The 21200-nt window shown below is 33.3% G+C and overlaps 1 protein-coding gene across 4 annotated transcripts in view; it reads right to left on the reverse strand.

The window, feature by feature from the left end:
• The window catches only part of LOC145291281 (uncharacterized), a 682583-nt gene that overhangs the window by 193862 nt on the left and 467521 nt on the right, over positions 1–21200 (reverse strand). For all 4 annotated transcript variants that reach the window (XM_080136928.1, XM_080136924.1, XM_080136927.1 and 1 more), the window contains exon 11: positions 20135–20335. In XM_080136928.1, the coding sequence (XP_079993054.1) occupies positions 20135–20335 (201 nt within the window). The remainder of the gene's footprint in view (positions 1–20134; positions 20336–21200) is intronic.

A 21200-nucleotide genomic window follows, 5' to 3' on the forward strand; every position in this document is an offset into this window, starting at 1 on the left:
ATTGGGCAAGTCCAACCGTGTATGTAAAGAAAAAAAATAACAGAATAAGGGTCTGTGGAGATTTTTCAACGGGTTTAAATGACTGTCTATTGGACCATAATTATCCTCTTCCGTCCGCAGAAGATCTGTTCTCTAAGCTTAACGGAGGAAAAATTTTTTCTAAGATAGACCTCTCAGATGCTTACTTGCAAATTAAGATCAGCGATGAATGCTCCAAATACTTAGGCATAAATACTCATAAGGGCATTTTTAAGCTAAAGAGGCTTCCTTTTGGATTAAAGGTTGCTCCTGCTATTTTCCAGCAAATTATGGACACGATGCTGGCAGGGTTGGAATTTTCAATGGCCTACCTTGACGATATCCTAATTAAAAGTGAAAATTTGCAAGATCATAAGAAGCATGTAAAAGAAGTATTCAAAAGAATACAGGAATTTGGTTTTAAATTGAGCCCAGAAAAATGCGATTTTTTTATGAAAAAAATTAAATATCTAGGTCAAATAATCGACAAAGAGGGTCGAAGACCGGATCCACAAAGGACTGAAGCAATTGAAAAGATGCCTGCTCCAGATTCAGTGACAAAATTAAAATCGTTTTTGGGATTAGTTCAATACTATGCAATTTACATCCCTAACATACATAATTTAAGAGCTCCTCTTAACGAGTTACTGAAAAAGGGTGTTAAATGGAACTGGAATAAGGAATGTGAATCTGCTTTCCAAAATATCAAAAGATGTCTACTGTCAGACTTAGCATTGGCACATTTCAATCCAGAAAAGGAACTAATACTAGCAACGGACGCCAGTGATTACGGTGTTGGCGCTGTATTACTTCACAAGTATGAGGATGGTAGGACAAAAGCTTTCGCCCATGCTTCAAGAACGTTGGTTGCAGCGGAGAAAAATTACAGCCAAATTGAAAAAGAGGCGCTGTCGATAATATTTGGAATTACAAAGTACAATCGATTTCTCCATGGACGATCTTTTATTTTGCAAACCGACCATAAACCCCTACTTACCATATTTGGATCAAAGAAAGGCATTCCCACACATACTGCGAATCGATTACAGCGATGGGCTGTAACCCTCTTAAACTATCAGTTTAAGATGGAACATGTATCCTCAAAAAAGTTAGGACACGCAGATGCATTATCACGGTTGATCCCTAAAAGAAGCGAAAGTTTCGAAGAAACGGTAATTGCTGCGCTTAAAGACGAAAGTGAATGTACAAGTTCAATGTGTAATATGATACGTGAACTTCCGGTAACTTTCGAAAAAATAAAAAAAGAGGCAGTAAATGACATTTTCATTAAGAAAATGAAAAATCAATTGGGATGGATAAAAAAAAATAAAAAGGTAGATCAAACAACGCCTTTTTCCATCTGTGAAGATGTGCTCATGTATGGTGAGAGGATCGTAATTCCACTAACGTTGCAGAGGAAAATTCTGAAGGAATTTCATACAGGTCATCCGGGCATTTCGAGAATGAAATCCCTTATGAGAGGATATGTGTACTGGCCTGGTATGGACAAGGAAGTTGAAAAATGTGTCAAGACATGCAGAGGATGTCAATTAGCAGCTCGAGATCCTCCAGTAAAAACGACGCCATGGCCAAAGACGGACCTACCCTGGTCACGTCTGCATATTGATTATGCGGGACCTATAAATGGTTATTTTTACTTGATTATTGTAGATTCTTTTTCAAAATGGCCAGAAATATTTAAGTTTAGACATCCAACAGCAAAAAACACTGTGAGTGCGCTTAATGAAATTTTTAGCCGTTTTGGAGTGCCAAAAACCTTAGTGAGCGATAATGGAACAGCATTTACTGCTCATGAATTCAAAGAATTCTGTGACTCACTAAATATTCTACATATGACAACACCTGTGTACCATCCACGATCGAATGGGTTGGCCGAAAAATTTGTAGATACGTTTAAAAGGGCACTTAAGAAAAATCTTACTACGGACACAGACGAACAATGTATTCAAACATTTTTAGCAATTTACAGGGTGACACCAAATCCTAATAATAATGTCAATTCTTCCCCGGCTGAGCTAATGTTTGCAAGAAAGATAAGATCTGTCTTCGATAGGCTGCTACCAGAGAAAAAGAAAGTTTTCAAAAAAGAAAACCTTAATACCAAGTGCTTCTCCCCAGGTGAAAATGTATATTTCAAAAATTTTCAAAATGGACGAAATCAGTGGGTTGAAGGTATTATCAAAAAAAGGATTGGGAGCATGGTCTATACCATCCAAGGATTAAGTTTTGTCTGCAAAAGACACAGAAATCAAATACGTCCCAGACTGTCTCCAAATGTGGAAGAGACACCAATGGAAACATTGTGCGATATTTTTGATATACCAAAACCAGCGTGTGTACCGCAAACAATGAATATTTCGCCTGAACCGACCATACGGGCTGGACAGAAACCTTTACCCCGGGTAACGCTGACCAGAAGGAAAAGCGCAAGAAAGAGAAAAGTTACCAGGAGATTAAGCCCTGACCCTAAAAGGAAGAGGTATTTAAGCTAAAATCAGGAAGATTTCAGCTTCAGGGGGAGGTGTTGTGAAGGAACATAACTGGCTATACACCGGTTACAAACTGTATATATATATTGGACTGTTTGGCAGACAGCGGCAGACAGCGGCAGACAAGCAGTCGCAGTAAGACGGATAGTCTTACGTGTTGATTATCAGACTTTCTTCCCCATACTTGTTACTATGTACTTCTATTTACCTTAGGCGAGCAGCCTTACGTTTCTGTATTATAAATAAACCCCATTACACATACCACTCGGTGTAACTCACGTTTGTCTTTATTTCCTAAGTATTTAGGAATATAACAACACTATAGGTAATTTAATCTTTTATAACACTATAAGTAATGTAATCTTTCATAACACTATAGGTAATTTAATCTTTTATAACACTATAGGTAATGTAATATTTTATAACACTATAGGTAATGTAATCTTTTATAACACTATAGGTAATTTAATCTTTTATAACACTATAGGTAATGTAATCTTTTATAACACTATAGGTAATGTAATCTTTTATAACACTATAGGTAATTTAATCTTTTATAACACTATAGGTAATTTAATCTTTTATAACACTATAGGTAATTTGATCTTTTATAACACTATAGGAAATTTAATCTTTTATAACACTATAGGTAATTTAATCTTTTATAACACTATAGGTAATTTAATCTTTTAAAACATTGTAGGTAATTTAATCTTTTATAACACTGTAGGTAATGTAATCTTTTATAACACTGTAGGTAATGTAATCTTTTATAACACTATAGGTAATTTAATCTTTTATAACACTATAAGTAATGTAATCTTTTATAACACTATAGGTAATTTAATCTTTTATAACACTATAGGTAATTTAATCTTTTATAACACTATAGGTAATGTAATCTTTTATAACACTATAGGTAATGTAATATTTTATAACACTATAGGTAATGTAATCTTTTATAACACTATAGGTAATTTAATCTTTTATAACACTATAGGTAATGTAATCTTTTATAACACTATAGGTAATGTAATCTTTTATAACACTATAGGTAATTTAATCTTTTATAACACTATAGGTAATGTAATCTTTTATAACACTATAGGTTATGTAATCTTTTATAACACTGTAGGTAATGTAATCTTTTATAACACTGTAGGTAATTTAATCTTTTATAACACTATAGGAAATTTAATCTGTTATAACACTATAGGTAATGTAATCTTTTATAACACTATAGGTAATTTAATCTTTTAAAACATTGTAGGTAATTTAATCTTTTATAACACTGTAGGTAATGTAATCTTTTATAACACTGTAGGTAATGTAATCTTTTATAACACTATAGGTAATTTAATCTTTTATAACACTATAAGTAATGTAATCTTTTATAACACTATAGATAATTTAATCTTTTATAACACTATAGATAATTTAATCTTTTATAACACTATAGGTAATTTAATATTTTATAACACTATAGGTAATGTAATCTTTTATAACACTATAGGTAATTTAATCTTTTATAACACTATAGGTAATTTAATCTTTTATAACACTATAGGTAATGTAATCTTTTATAACACTATAGGTAATGTAATCTTTTATAACACTATAGGTAATTTAATCTTTTATAACACTATAGGTAATGTAATCTTTTATAACACTATAGGTTATGTAATCTTTTATAACACTGTAGGTAATGTAATCTTTTATAACACTGTAGGTAATTTAATCTTTTATAACACTGTAGGTAATGTAATCTTTTATGACACTATAGGTAATTTAATCTTTTATAACACTATAGGTAATTTAATCTTTTATAACACTATAGGTAATTTAATCTTTTATAACACTATAGGTAATGTAATCTTTTATAACACTGTAGGTAATTTAATCTTTTATAACACTATAGGTAATTTAATCTTTTATAACACTATAGGTAATTTAATCTTTTATAACACTATAGGTAATGTAATCCTTTATAACACTATAGGTAATGTAATCTTTTATAACACTGTAGGTAATGTAATCTTTTATGACACTGTAGGTAATGTAATCTTTTATAACACTATAGGTAATTTAATCTTTTATAACACTATAGGTAATGTAACCTTTTATAACACTTTAGGTAATATAATCTTTTATAACACTATAGGTAATGTAATCTTTTATAACACTATAGGTAATTTTATCTTTTATAACACTATAGGTAATGTAAACAATGCTACAAGTAATTTAAACAATAAGAGAATGTTCATATTCTCTACTACATTATTATAGGCTCATTTTAAGTGGGCCACCCAATATAATGTACAATACTTTAAGAAATGAACAAAAAAAAAAAAAGACGAAAATTACAAGAAAAGCGAAAAAGAAAAAAAAGAGAACTAAGATTAAAAGTTAAATTAACATAGAAAGCGGGGGGGGGGGCACAGAGGGGATAGAAGATAAGATAGGATAGATTAAGAATTGAGAGTGAGAAGAAACGAAAAACGTGAAGGGAGAATATGGGGGCCGTTCCAAAAGTAAAGCCTCCTATTTTTTAACTCAGAAAGTTGAAGAGCTATGAAGACAGAAGTGGTACCATTTAAAGCGAGCTCCAGAATTTTTCTACATAGTTACCAACATTCTCAATGCACTTTTGCCAGGAATTCGATGACATATCTCTGCTTCTGATACACGTCCATGATAGGAGTTGCTTTCTTATTTATTACACACACACACACACACGCGCACACACACACACACAAGAGCTTCTGCAAGGGCTCTTTCAATCTTTGACAGACTATGGATATCGACGAAGGAGTGCCTGCGCATGATATTTTTGTGGCAGGATGTGCGCAATCTCTAACCACACCTCTCCTGAGTCGACATTGTTAAATACCAGTGGCAAGTGAAATGTATGTACAGGACAACTGGAAACAAATGCCGAGATAAGCAGAGAGCACATACAGAGCATAGAATTCCCAAACGGTCACTAATCTGGTACTAAACATGCTCAATGTCGGTTAAATTTGGTGATCGCATGATTATGGCTTATATATATATATATATATATATATATATATATATATATATATATATATACTAGCTGTACCCAGCAACGCGTTGCTGTGGCTCAGTTTGTTAAAATGGAACACATGTGAAAGTAGAGAAAAGTTTGATTCTTTTTTTCAAGAGAATGTACAAATTATTTATTTTTTTTTTAACAGATGTTAAGAAAATAAACAGAAAAATACTTCTATTATTAATTATGCAAAAAAATAAATAAAATGTTGATTTAGTGTTTCAATATGCTTATAAATTACGATAAAACTTGCTGAGTATGCACTGTTTTACGGTTGTTGTAAAAATGGAACGGAAACTTAAATTTCGCTTCATTTTAATCTTTCTTAATTTTTTAATTGTGCCCCCCAAACGAATATAATCTAAACAGTAACATTCAACAATTGTACTTTATGTATATAAAACACAAAATATTTATTAAAAAAAAAAAAAAAAGTTAATAACGAAAGGGAAATAATTCTATTTTTAAACGAAAAAGTCAGTTTACCTAACTTACTGTAGTAATGCTATTTTTTAAGCAAGAAAAAAAAGGTAAATATCCAGATACGCTACTACAGAACACCGACCACTCTAATTTGTTTTTTTATAGGTAATTGAGGTCGCTGACAACGAATCTGATAGTCAAACTTGGGGCAAATTTACCGTTTGCATGGTATTTACCCCTGAACCCACGAACTTCTTTCCACCATTTTGCAGCTTCCGTTTATGCTACACGCATGCACACTGTAGCATAAACGACGGCTTCACCAAGCAAACTACGTTGGGAGGAGGGGATTTATTTTTTCCAGGACATAGAATTTTCTAATTTTCAAAAATACATTATAGCGCTTTTTGGGTGGAAAATTTAAAATTAGTTGAAAAAGAAATAAAATAAGAAAAGGAAAGCACACCAAATTGGAGTACGGGGGGTTAATTTATCTGTTTTTTTTTTTTTTTTTACCTGGAATATCGAATTTTCAAATTTTCCGTAAGTAACGCACCGACATTTACCAATTAGAACACCATTTAACATTTTCCGAAGATTTTACTTTGTACATTGGGGGGTGGGGCGGATGTGATGTTAGGGCGCGCGCGCACCCCAACATCACATCCCCCCCCCAACAAATTAGAGTGGTCGGTGGGATTCGAAAAAGTTGTCAAAAAACAAATATATAACAAATAAATGTTATCAAAGGCAAGATAAGTTACTTTTCTACCAAACTGGATATATTTTTTGTGTTTTTATTCAATGTAACATATTGGGTTTGTATTACTGTACACATAGATTCGAAAACGTTGTCAAAAAACAAAAATATAACAAATAAATGTTATCAAAAGCAAGATAAGTTACTTTTCTACCAAACTGGATATATTTTTCGTGTTTTTATTCAATGTAACATGTTTATTCAGCTCGAAAAACATACAGTGTTTACCGATGTATTGGAAAATTCAAGATGGCGTCTGATTCTCTCTTTAACACGGTAAGTTTGGGAAAAGGTGTTATAAATAAAAACCCAGATAAAATACTGTTAAAAACTCGCTCAATATATGTTACCGTGACATAGGTTGACATATATTCGGCAGGTTTGTAAATTGTAACACTGGTCTCGTGACAGGAAGCGGTAATAAATAATTGTCCCTAAATAAAAAAAATAGCCTCTCGGTACAAAGAAATCCACCTATTTATCATAGCAAAATTAAGTATAATGTTATAATTAAAAAGAAATATATAAAAACACACATGGATATAGTAAACATATTATACCAAAACGTGGAAGCCATCCGTCCAGTGGTTTTTTAGACAATTAATTCCGAACGAACCAACATTTACATTTTTATATATATAGATATATTGAACATTTTAACACGCTGAAAGAAATAAACGGTAAGATGAACAATATCTATGTATTTTAAATATAGATTTTTTTTGCCATTTACTTGTATATGATCTGTAGTTATATTAAACATATATTGAGCTTCATAAATAAAAGAAGGGGGAAATATAATTGAATAAGCATATTTTCCCCATATATATATATATATATATATATATATATATATATATATATATATATATATATACAGTCCTGGTCAAAATCATAAGACCACTTAAAGAAAGTAAGCATTTACGCATATTGTCGAATTTTTAATCAAACAAATGGTTGAAATCATTGCCAAAAGGGAAAATATGATGGGAAAAAAATGAAATCTGCTTCATTCGAAACCTTAACCCTGATCTAATAATTATTTTTTAAAAAACAAATATTTTCACCTGATCAAAATGATAAGACAACTGATAATTTATCTAACAAAAGGCAATTATAAATTACTAAAAAGGGTCTCAGTATTTAATATAGCCTCCATTCTTACCAATTACTTTAAAAATTCTCTTTGGCATGCTTGCGACTAAGATTTTTATCAGTTGCGAAGGAATTTTATCCCATGTACTGAAAACTGAATCAGAAAGTTCCTTTATCGAATCATATTGGGTTCCATCCTTTGAACACTTCTTTTGCCATCCATCCCCAAAGATTTTCAATGGGATTGAGGTCCGGAGAACATACTGGATTATCTAATAATTCTATATTATTTGAAGAAAAGTATTCTTGTGCTTGTCGAGAAGTCTGTATCGCAGCGTTGTCTTGCTGGAAAAGCCAATTTCTTCCACACAGACGTGGACCTTCAGTCCTGATAGAAACATTTTCAAGCATTGAAATGTACTTCAATGATGTTTGCCGGCCTTTCACTACTTGCAACTTTAGGGTCCCAGCTGACGAGAAAGCACCCCAGATCATTAAAGACCCTCCTCCACTATGCCGAGTTGAAAAAGTCTCTTTGGGCAAATTTTTATCATGCCAATAGTGTTGAAATCCATCTGGACCATCTAGATTAAACTTTTTTCATCAGAGAAAATTACATTTTCCCACTTCTCTTCATCTCAAGTCTGGTATTTGGCGGCATATTTAAGTTGGTTAGTTTTGTGCTGTTCAAGAAGACGTAGTTTCTGCAGTCGCTTTAAATGATTGAAACCCTTCATTTTCAGATGCCTTCTGATGGTTTTAGGACTACATTCTGCTGTTGTTTGGCTTTTCAATCGACTTGAGCTCATACTGGAATTTTTTTTTTAAACTTCTGATACAGCGATCCAGTGATGGGGTTATTTTTTTTGGTCGACCTGGACTCTTTTTGTGCCTATATTGATCTGGATTTCTTTAAAAAATTGTGATGACCGTTTTGCTACGATTCACTTCGTTTGCAATGGATCTATGGGAGAATCCACCTCTATTAAGCTCAAAGATCCTTCCTCTCTCAAACTCTGATAATGGTTTCCCTTTTGCTATTTATAATTTAGTAAGATGTTTTTTATCCACTAACAAGTTGCTTTTAGTAACATAGAAAGCTTTTCGTATTCATTTTTTTTCAAAACTAGCCGATTTTATTAAAGTGGTCTCTTATCATTTTGACCAGGTGAAAATGTTTGTTTTTTAAAAAATAATTATTAGATCAGGGTTAAGGTTTTGAATGAAGCAGATTTCATTTTTTTTCATCACATTTTCCTTTTTGGCAATGATTTCAACCATTTGTTTGATTAAAAATTCGATAATATGCGTAAAATTTATGTAATAAAATTTAAACAACACTTATATTGATAATATATTTAATTTATTTGGAATTATTATTTCCAACAGGGACATTTTTTTAAAACCGTTTTTAGAGTTGTTTGCTCCTAGATGCTATGCATAAAAAAAACAAACGTTCACCAAATAAAATCATTTGGTAATTTCATTAAGTTTCTAGCTGGAAAAATAATCCCATGTAGATAGGAAAATGTTTGGCTTTTATTGGGTTTTTTTTAATATTCAAAAAAAAAAAAAAAAAAAAAAAAAAAAAAAGAACACTTTCGAAAAAAACTGAAAAGATTTAATTTGTTTGTTTTATTTTATTCCTTAAATGGCTATACAGAAATCGGTAATTTTTCTTGTGGGGGGGGGGGCGGAAATTACATTGGAAACATAAAATAACGATAAATTTAATTATTTTTTATGAGACCATTCTCTACTTTCACCTAACAATTTAATAAACAAAACAAACCCCAAAATATGAAAAATTTAACTTTGGCGGGGGGGGGGGGGGTTACATTAGAAACATAAAACGACAAATAAAAAGCAAATCGAAAAGCCCCCATCCCTAAAAAAAAGCAAATCTAAAATTTTCTTTATTTACAAAAAAAGCCAGTAAAAAAAGTGCCCTTACAAAAAAATAAAGGTAAATGTGTAGTTTAGCAGCGTAAATTATTTAACAGACAAAAAGATTATAAAAACTATTTATTTTTATATAAAACATTATTAGACCTAAAAACAAAAAAAGAATTCATTTTTATGTTTTTTTATCATTTTTTATTAGACTAAATGTGCACGCCTTACAATTTGGCCGTTTTTTTTTTTTTTAGGTTTGACAGATTGGGCCATTTAAGACCAAATTTGGCCTTTTTTACGCTCTTTTATTACAAAAAAAAATATGGTGGCTAAAAACATAGTTCATGAAAGCGCTTAAAAAAAGGCCAATTAGTCCAGCTTAGATAAGTAGGTCCCACAGACAAGCCTCGTTCTGAAAAATCTGAACTGTTAGGTCACGTGACATGTGACACCAGTGCTTCTACCATTATTGATCCTTTGTGTGATGGATATAGAAAGCATGAGCCAATTTTCGAAAAACTATGAGGAAGCGAAAGCGTTTCTAAGAGAAAAAAAATATTTTACAAGCGGAAGGTCCGGTATGTCTCATTTGTCAAAAGTGCAATGAAAAAAAAAAGACACTTTTTGTTGGTAATGCCCTACACACAAGGAAATGTAAACACTTAGCAATATTTTTTCAATAATTATTTACAAAAATTTTTCTTTACAATCAATTGTAATTTAAAATTAAGAAATTATTTTCTGAAATATTTTGTTTATATATGTTTACATTTCGTTTTTAAGTAAAATTAAGAAATTAATTTTTAAAATATTGTTTATATCCATTTTCATTCAAAAAGGTTACTTTTCGGTAGCTTCAACGGTTGTTAACCTAAATTTTCCGAATGTAAGAACGAGGCTCTTCTGCAAGACCTACTTACTTATCTAAGCTGCATCGGCCAATCTGCCAAACCTTAGAAAGGCCAAATTTAAAAACCAATTTAGCAGCCTCGGATAATAAATATAAATGATAAAAAATAATAAAAATTAATTTTTTTTCTGGTTTTATTTCAGCCTTTGGGTCTAACAATGTGTTTTATATAAAATAGTTTTTATTATTTTTTGTCTGGCAAATAATTTACGCCGCTAAACTGCACATTTACCAAAATAAAAAAATAAACGCAAACAATGTTTTTAAACGTTATTTTTTTAGGTTCACAAAATCGTGAGTTTTCTTAGGACAGTGATCTCTTCTGCCGAAATATCTGGTGGAGAGGGTATCAGATACTTCTTTTTGGGGGCGATTACATTTACATGTTTTTATCCGTTCTTTATTTTTGAAATTGTTGTGGGGGTATCTACGTTGCCCATGATGAAAATGATTAGTACAGCAGGTGTGTTCCAAACGGAACTTCATGTCAACCCAGGCAACGCCGGGTACCCATGCGCTAATATATATATATATATCTGTAGTTACATTGAGCATGATAAATTAATATAACCATATATATATATATATACACACGAGCAAAGAGTTTCGACATTGCTCAAAATTGAATAAAGATCATCGAATGTTCCACACCCACTTTTTTTGTATCACGATGCACTGGGAGGAAGCTTTACATGCCTCTCCGCAATGACTTAGTCCACAATACATTGTAGTCTATATTGCACTGTAGAGAACCTACTTTTTATTTTATAAAATTATTTTTTTTATATATAATGGCTTGCATGGAAGTTGAAAATGCAAAAGTCAAGTATCATGCTTCAGTTGTGCTCGAAACAGAAACACTCATTTCGAACGCGCTCCTGTCATAAACTACCTACTGTTGATTTTCTATGCCTGACCTTACTGCTTGTGTGGTGATAATGATTTGAATTTAAGTTTAAAATAAAAAATTCAAGTATCATGGTGCTATTGTGCTTTACACAGAAACATTAATTCCGAATGCGTCCCTGTCATATCCAAGAACCTACTGTTGATTTTACATATCGAGCCTTTCGGCTTGTGCGGTAATAAAATTTCTCAAATGCACGTGTGATGTTAGACTACGTAAGCTGTTAACTTTGATCAAAATCGCCTGCTCCTTCTTTCATCGGATTATTTCAGTTATTGATATTTATGGAAGATATTCTGACACAGAACCTATTTACGAACACTGCCAGGCACATAAAGTACCTTCGCATGAAATTTCATAAAAGTCGGCCCAGCCGTTTTCGAGTCCATAGAGAACTCTCTCTCTCTCTCTCTCTCACACACACACACACACACACACACACACACACACACACACACACACACACACAGTTCCTTTTATACCATAGTAGAGATAAAGATAGAGATATAACAATAAACTTCTTTTGTTATAAATATTTTTTGTTATTTTTTGTTTTGTTTGTTATAAATATTTTTTGTTTGTTATTTATATTTTTACAGTACCTTTATAAATCTGGTCCTTTGTCGTTATTTTGTTGACTGCTGAAAGTACTTTAGTCTCTTCCTCTCTATATCAATCAGTTACACTTTTCCAGTACCATTGTTTAAAAAAGAGAAACAAAAAAAACGTAGGGGGAGAAATTAGTCGATGTTAGTCCAGTTTGTGTACTGCCTATATTTGTCTCAGCTGTTGGCAATCCAACTTGTAATGTCCTGATCCACCTGGCTCATGTGTCATGCAAAGTGACCACACAGAGAAAGGTTTGTTAATGAGGGGTGATAGATCGCCCCCTACCCTTGCTATATGATACACGCCACTAACTTCCTAGCTGAAAATTAACCACTCAAAAAATACCTGTTACTTTATTAGTAAACTGTATGCTTTGCAATGTGTGTGTGTGTATATATATATATATATATATATATATATATATAACGCAATCATGAAGGGAAGACTTAAATTCATGATTAAAACGTTTAAAATAAAGTCAATGTTTAAAATAAAGTTAACGGGGTGAAAAGAAGAAAAGAAAAAAATATGGGGGAGTCAGTTGACCGGTTTCGCCCTCGCTTTATCAAAACTGTACCCAGGGATTTGTTTTGGAGAAAAAACAAAAAAAAAACAAAAAAAAACGAATGGGAATCGAAAATATGTACAAATAAAATCACGTTGAGTTACGTTATGTAGAGGGGGGGGGGAGAAAATGGGGAAAGCTATTAAAATACAGCAACGTTATAAGACTCGAAGATCCTAGGGACTAATCATGCTCAAACTCAAGGAGCATTCCTTCTGCTTACAGAGGGAAGGCCTTCTCAACTGAACGTGAACATATATATATATATATATATATAGTCATCCACAGCTCATCAGTGTGGCTAGACAAGCAACTGCCTTAAGCCAGGATCGAAACCTAATCGCCCAAACGACAGTTGGAGCTTCTAACCGTTGCGCTATACAGCTGCTGCATGCAGGCAGTGAGTAACAATATTTTGACATTGTCCAAATACCTAAGCTCAATTTGTTTACACAAAGAGCATCGATTCATATGCTTATAGTAATTTTTATATCACTTCCCAAATGCTCAACCTAAGATAGGAAGCATTATAGTCATCCACATACAGTACTGGTTCACAGCTCATATATATATATATATATATATATATATATATATATATATATATATATATATATATATATATATAGATAGATAGATCGCCTGGTGTTGCCAGCTCGTAAAATATGCTTAAATATGATATTTTAGTCCATGCAGATGATGATTATAGAGTAAATTTAATATTTATTATATTGTACCCAATATATATAACAATGATTTCATAAGTTAAAAAAAAATGACTTTGGTGCCATCAGCTAGAATCAAAGCCAAAACATTCAGCACTTCAGCCTTAGTCATTACTTAGCACTTCAGCCATTGTCGTTACCATCTTAGCTTCTGCCAGATGAATTAAAAAAATGTTAAAAATTAATCGACTTCAAGCTAAAAATGTATACGTAAACATGCACACAAGTTGGTCGATTTTCTCCTGCCAAGGTCAACTGTTATTTTTGGTTTGTTTTTCTTCAGCTTTGACCTCTAAAAACAAAAATGAAATAGTTGAACAGGTCAAAATCCTCTGAATCCACAACTGTAGACCAAAAATTCAGAGAGGAATTTGGTAGAGACTTTCCACACACACAGCAATGTCACTTTTGTATATATATATATATAAAATATATTTTAGTCATCGACATACAGACCTGTTTCGTTGTTTCACAACTCATCAGTGTCGCTAGACTAACACCTCTCCCAAGCCGAGGATCGAACCTAGAACCGTCGTGATGACAGTCGGCAGTCCTACCCCTTGACTACGGAATCGGTGGCCGAAATTAAACTGTCCGAACGTCTATTTAAATAAACATCCGTCCGCTACTCGTAGAGGGCTCAAACGTTTGTTTGTAAACAAATCGCGAGCTTCGCATTATTTCAGCTAAATTAAGTAGCGAGTAAGATAATTTACGAGAGTGCTCTACCGAAGAGGGGAGCTTTATAAAATATATTTTAGTCATCGACATACAGACCTGTTTCGTTGTTTCACAACTCATCAGTGCCGCTAGACTAACACCTCTCCCAATATATATATATGTATATATATATATATATATATATATATATGTGTGTGCGTGTGCGTGTTTGTGTGTTTACTAGAAAAGTTTTAATATAAATGCTACGAAATTATGCCCAATTCAGAAATTATGCGTAAATAGAACTGAACGTAAAAATAGTTAAATGAAGCTAATCATCTAATAAGAAACCATAAAAATAAAAAAAATTAATGAAATTCGTTTTTCAAATGAATATGCAAATTAGTTAACCTTTATGAATATCCATAACTGAATATATTAAGAAGTTTGTTTTAAAAATGTTTAAATAGAAAAGGTAGGCTTTTAATATCATTGTAAGTGCGACAAAAAACTCAACTTTATATATATATAAAGAGCATCCAAAAACTCCCTTGTTTCGTTCTGCGAGCTGGCAGATCTCAAAACGTCAAACCCCAAACCCTGCAAGGCTTGAAGAAAAATACCAGGAATGAAATAAAGGAGTTAAATCGCAATCCAGAGATTCTGCAATCTGTCATGAATAATGTTTTGGAAATGCGAAGCTGCAAATGGGCAACATTTAAAAGACACTATTTTTTCATAAATAAAGATTGTTTGAATTTTGCATTTAAAAAAAAAAATTCCTAACGTCTTAATCAGATTGTGTTCAAATTACAGAAAAATATCATCAAAAAATAATGAATTTATTTAAGTTCAAAACCCTTCAGTGACTTTTTGGACACACACACACACACACTCTCTCTCTCTCTCTCTCTCTCTCTCTCTCTCTCTCTCTCTCTCTCTCTCTCATATATATATATATATATATATATTTTTTTTTTTTTTTTTGCTCACCTCAAATAAGGCATATTGTCACCTTAACATAAAGGGCTACTATTTGGGGCCATGTCTACAGCAGGAGACTATATGAGGAGATAGATGAATGGGATGTCTGTTTACATTACATTTAAACTTCTCCATGTCAGTACGATCAGGGAACAAGAAAGGAGGGGAGAAATTTTAAAGTCTGTGGGAAGAAACTATTAGAGTAGAAGACTTTCCAGCATCTAAGGACCTTCAAAGTGAAAGGGTAGGATTTTGTTGCCAAACGGATCAGTTGGGGGTATGTACGTCAAGGGCGTAGAAGTGCTATAAGTTCATCATAGCATGTTCCATTAAAATACTTGTAAAACAAGCACAGGGACACAATATTGCGGCGATGGGCCAGAGGTTGAAGTTTGGTTGATAGTGCAGGATCTATTAGATTGGAAACTCTTTTTTGAATCCTAAGAAGGAGAGAGTAGTGGTTGATGCACCAGCCCAAATGTGGCAACAATACTCCATGCATGAGCAAATGGTGGCTTTGTTGATTTACTGAATACTCTCATATGTGAGTAATTTTCTAGCACGATAAAGAGATCCCCATCTGACATCAATTGAAATGAATAAATCTTGGGGAGGCTCTATGTTTTGACAAGCTTCTGGGCTAGAACTTTACTCCTAATCTGAAATGGAACACATGCATCAAATCTGTTACCAAGGTTGCTGGAAAAATGGTGGGATCCTTCTATCGATCCAGTAGATATCTCACTGCTGATGCAATTCTCAACCTATGTAAGAACCAAGTACAACCAAGGATGGAGTATTGTTGCCACATTTTGGCAGGAGTTTCTAGAAAGACCTTATCCTGCCTTGACAAAGTTCAAAATAGACTTTGTAGCCTAGTAGGGGGATGCCCTTTTCTCTTCCCTGCAACCTCTTTCTCACAGAAGAGATGTTGTGAGCCTGTCTCTGCTTTATTGTTATTTTCATGGCAAATGCTCATCTCAGCTTCAATCTATGGTTCCCACTCGCCAAACTTTCATGAGAAAAACTCGTCTACCTGAAAACACTATCAATAGTTTCCCCCACTCTTTATCTGTGCCTAAACCTAAACGTAGATTCCATGAACAAAGCTTCTTTCTTAGAATTGCTCACCTGTAGAACCGTCTTCCGTTTACCTGCTTTCCAGTTGACTACAACATGGTCGTCTTCAAGTCCAATGTAAACAAGTGCTTCCTCTTAAGTAATCCAATTTACCAAATTTCCACTACTAACGATTATTATGATATTGTCCCATTGACTACTGTATACTCTTTAACCCTTGTCCTCGAGTAACCTCTGGGGTTTGATAAGTAGTAAAACCATATGTAAAAAAAAAAAGAAAAAAGGAACCCACCTTCTTTACAGCAGATTTGTAAATGTCCCGAATGTATTTGTTCCAGTTCATGTTGCTTGTAAATTTTAAGCCGAGGAGTTTGAAGGATGAGCTCTCAAATAGGGTGTTATTTGTAATGGCTGTGGTTGAGAACGTTTTTGTAATTGTTAAAGGAAAGAAGTCTTAATAGTTAAAGGAAAGAAGTCTTAATAGTTAAAGGGAAGATATCTTAATAGTTAAAGCAAAGATGCCTTAATAGTTAAAGGAAATATGCCTTAATAGTTAAAGGAAATATGCCTTAATAGTTAAGGGAAAGAAGCCTTAATAGTTAAGGGAAATAAGTCTTAATAGTTAAGGGAAATAAGTCTTAATAGTTAAAGGAAAGAAGTCTTAATAGTATCATTTACGATCCCATTTCACTACTGGCTGGAAGTCGTTTTCTAAAGATTTTGTCATTGCCTTAGATATTTGTACAGCATTGTGTTATCCACAAATATACTCATCTCATATACACTTTTATCAGGGAAGTAATTTATGAACATCAGGAATAATAAAGGTCTAAGGACCGACCTCTGAGGCACTCACACATTAATATTATGTTGTTTGGATGTATATCCATGAAGGACAACCTGGATTTTTCTCTTGCCTAAAAAAGGTCTCATTATATTTAGCATTCGTCCAGTAATACCGTATGATTTAATTTTCATTAGAAGCTCTTCATACCAGACTTTGCCAAAGGCTTTGGATATATCAAAGGCTACTGCTCTAGCTTCCTCTGCCTCATTTAGTGTATGGTATATACAGTTAGAGATGGCTGTTACAATATCCACAGTAAAACGGGTTTACCTAAATCCATACTGTCGATCAGAGAGAAGATTAGCTTTTACAAGTTGGTTGACTAGTGCATGATTGATTAATGACTCAAAGATTTTAGTAAAGATGAGGAGGAGACAGATGAGGCGATAATTGAGCAGGCCAGTTCTTTCACGAGAATTCTTGTACACTGGTACCACAGAGACAATTTTCCGGCTATCATAGAAACAAGATTCAGCAAGGCATTTCTTGTAGAGTTTAGAACGTACATGGGCTAGTTCAGCTGAGCATTTCTTAATCAATATAGCAGGAATGAGATCAGGCCCACATGTCTTTGGTGTGTCAAAGGTTTTATGATATCATGGACATGAGAAGGAGTGATTTCTAAATCATCAAGTGTGGCTTCTGTCTGCATAGGGAAATCGTGGTTTGTAGAATCTAAGATGGAGTTGACTATTTACTACACTAATATAATTTTTTTAGAAATCGCGAGTTCCTATTTTCTGTGACTCTATGCATTTTATAGTTATTTTGGTATGCATTCACTTAGATGTGGCTATTTTACTCTTATAATGATGTCTAGCATTTTTTTTGTCTATTTGTACTTGACTTATGGGGTCAAGAATTAAGTTTAATGTCTACAAATATCATAAGGTGATCATAATTCCCAAGCGGACTGTGGGTATTTGTAATACAATCCTAGAGCACTGAAGTTAAGAATAGATCAAGAAGTGAGGCTTGCTGATCTTTGTATGTCATGGAGGCAGGTCGGGAACGTAACAGTCTGTAAGGGAATAAGATATAGAAAAGCTATATGTGTTGCTACTAGCGGCATTTGTATAACTCAAGAAACCGAGCTAATTATTGTGGTGGAAATTAAAGTCACCAAACACACACACACACACACACATATATATATATAATACCTGTCCTATGCTACAATGATGTCGGCAAGCTAGAAATGAGAGAAGATGGAATCGATCCAGCAGGCTGGGAATCTGTGACTGAAACTTCAGCCGCTGGAAAAGTGCTGTGAAAACATGCACCAAACAGTGGGGAGAAGGGAGATCAGCTATGAAGGAAGAGGAGAACTAGAATCTATCTACATATGTGGCAAATGTAATAGAGCCTGCCGATCCAGGATAGGCCTGCACGATTATAGTAAACGCCGCAATTTGACAACAAACTAATCTGAGGTATATAACTTAATTGATGTATGTCAACAACAAATATATATATATATATATATATATATATATATATATATATATATATATATATATATATATATATATATATATATATAAGGCTCCTTTAGTCTTTGACAGAATATGGATATCTACTGCAAATTTTGTGGCAGGAGGTGTACAATCTCCAACCACACCTCTCCTGAGTCAACATTGTTAAATACCTGTGGCAAGTGAAGTGTATGTTCAGGACAACTGGAAACAAACCTTAAGGTAAACGGCGAGCACATACAGTGCCTAAAATTCCCAAATAGTCACCCATCTGGTACCAACCAGGCTTAACTTCAGTGATTATCCCGTATAATAATAATAATTATAATATATATATATATATATATATATATATATATATATATATATATTATTATTATTATTAGATTATACCGTATAATAATATATTTTTTTTTCTTTATTTTTCCTTTTATTTATTTATATACTAGCAGGCCCCATTTACAGTCAGAGATGGCTGTTATAATGTCTACAGTAGAACGGGTTAGCCTAAATCCATACTGTCGGCCAGAGAGAAGATTATCTCAGTAATTTTATGATTTTATATATAAATTATTATAATTTCTGATGACATAAAGAAAAAGTATGTCCACTGCTGACTTTGGATTTAATATGAAGGATGTTTTTCTAAATCCATTTCAAGTGGTCTAACATATTGCGTCCTTGCATCACCATTTGAAATGAGGTCAGGGTTAGAAAGAACACGTTTTTACTCACTAATTTTTGTGACAGATTGATATTTATACATATACAAATAAATACACATTGGTCTTCATTATAGAGTGGAGGATATTTTCTTCATCATGAAACTAGCAAAGATACCAGCACTTCGCAGGGGGTGGAGGAGGGTGATCTGATTTAAATTCACAAAGAAGTTGGCCGGCACCATGGTAGCAGTCCCTGGGATAATGGCGAAGCCCAACTTAGTGTGCACCATCCTTAGCACCAAATATGACCTTAACCTTTGACCCTAACCTTGAAGCCGGAGACTCTCTGTTAAAGAATGGACCAAGAGAGAGAGGGAAGTGTTTAAATATTATAGTTAGACACAGACCAGAAGTCCAGATCAGCTGATTGGATTGCGTGTGAGTCACGTGATCAGGTTAGCTGATTTGTGGAGATTTGGTTGGGACTTGGAGAGCGGACGGCTTCGCCGTTGTCTTCTCTCCTTCACTGGTCAGAGGCGGACTGGCATTCGCCTGACCAGAGAACGTTACATCTTCACATTTTGATGTCCAGCAAAGAAAGAGAATGAAAGATACAAACCGGAAGTGAAGATGGTTGTCGCCCCCTTGTGGCCAAGAATGATATTACCAGAGTTGAAGGGGCGATAATAGTGTTTGCCTTAAGGTAATCCGTTTGTGTTTGTGTGTCCACTTGTGTGGATAACGTGATTCCCATAGATCGCTTCAGTGGTGTGTGCACACACACGCGCTACTACTTTATATATATATATATATATATATATATATATATATATATATATATATATATATATATATATATATTAGAAGTGCTGGAAATCTCTGCAATTTATTTACTGAAAAGTAGGATAATTTCAAGAAGTTGTTTAACTTACCAAAATAGTGAGCGGTGTGAAAACTCTCCAAATCCATTTCCAAAAGAATCGGTCGATACTTCCGGTCATATCGGTGATATTTCTCAGAAATTTTTTGGGACCGTACAACCACATGAGGACGAAACACTCCGAGAAAGAGATTAACAGCAGTGACCAATATGGAATGTACACATCCATGGTTTTGTCTGTGAATAAATCAGCCTGGAACAAAAAAGAAGAAATTAGTTTGTTCTTTATTTGCATGTGTACCGACAAAAGTACTATATAAATACTACTAAGAGGTAGAGAGTATTGTAAATTCGGGGAAACTTGTCACTCAAACTTCAGTGGATACCATCAGTTATTATCAGCGAGCAATTTCTGATGATGACCTGTGTGAGAACTCCTAGTGAGTACTACAACTACTACTATTGCTACTACTACTACTACTGCTATATCATCATCATCATCATCATTATTATTTTACCGACAGAAGTACAATATAGTACTACTACTACTGCTATATTATTATTATTATTATTATTATTATTATTATTATTATTATTATTATTATCTACTCACTAGCCGATGTACCCGGTGTTGCCCGGTGTTAAATGAACGTTAAATTCCTTTAAAAAAAGTAAAAAAAAAAAATGGAAAGAAACTGAGACATGTGTATGTGAGTATTATGTTTTTTTTTCTAAGCAGTTCACTTCTTGTAAGTAAAAAAAAAAAAAAGTACTCGAGCTGAGATCAAAACCAAAACCTAAAGACAATGAGTCAAGTAAGGTAACCATCAGGCCAGCTTGCCACGGTCTTTAAAATGTGTTTTCGAACCTGCTTATTATTAATATAAGGAAACTGTAATGTGAACAATTTATGCATGCACAATCATGAAACAGTTGACAACAGATAAAAATCCGATGCCCCCCCCCCACGTACCAATTTTTCAATTTTGATCCCTTAGCAGACCTTTTTCCGAATGAAAACTGATTGAAAAATTCCAGTGAAAACAATGGTCATTGCCAGCAAGAAATAAATGGTAAGCAGCTATTGTGATAATGCAGAGGTGGAGAGTATTGTAAAT

This window comes from Euprymna scolopes, chromosome 12, assembly GCF_053919585.1.
Source record: "Euprymna scolopes isolate OS-2025 chromosome 12, ASM5391958v1, whole genome shotgun sequence".
NCBI classification, from domain to species: domain Eukaryota; kingdom Metazoa; phylum Mollusca; class Cephalopoda; order Sepiida; family Sepiolidae; genus Euprymna; species Euprymna scolopes.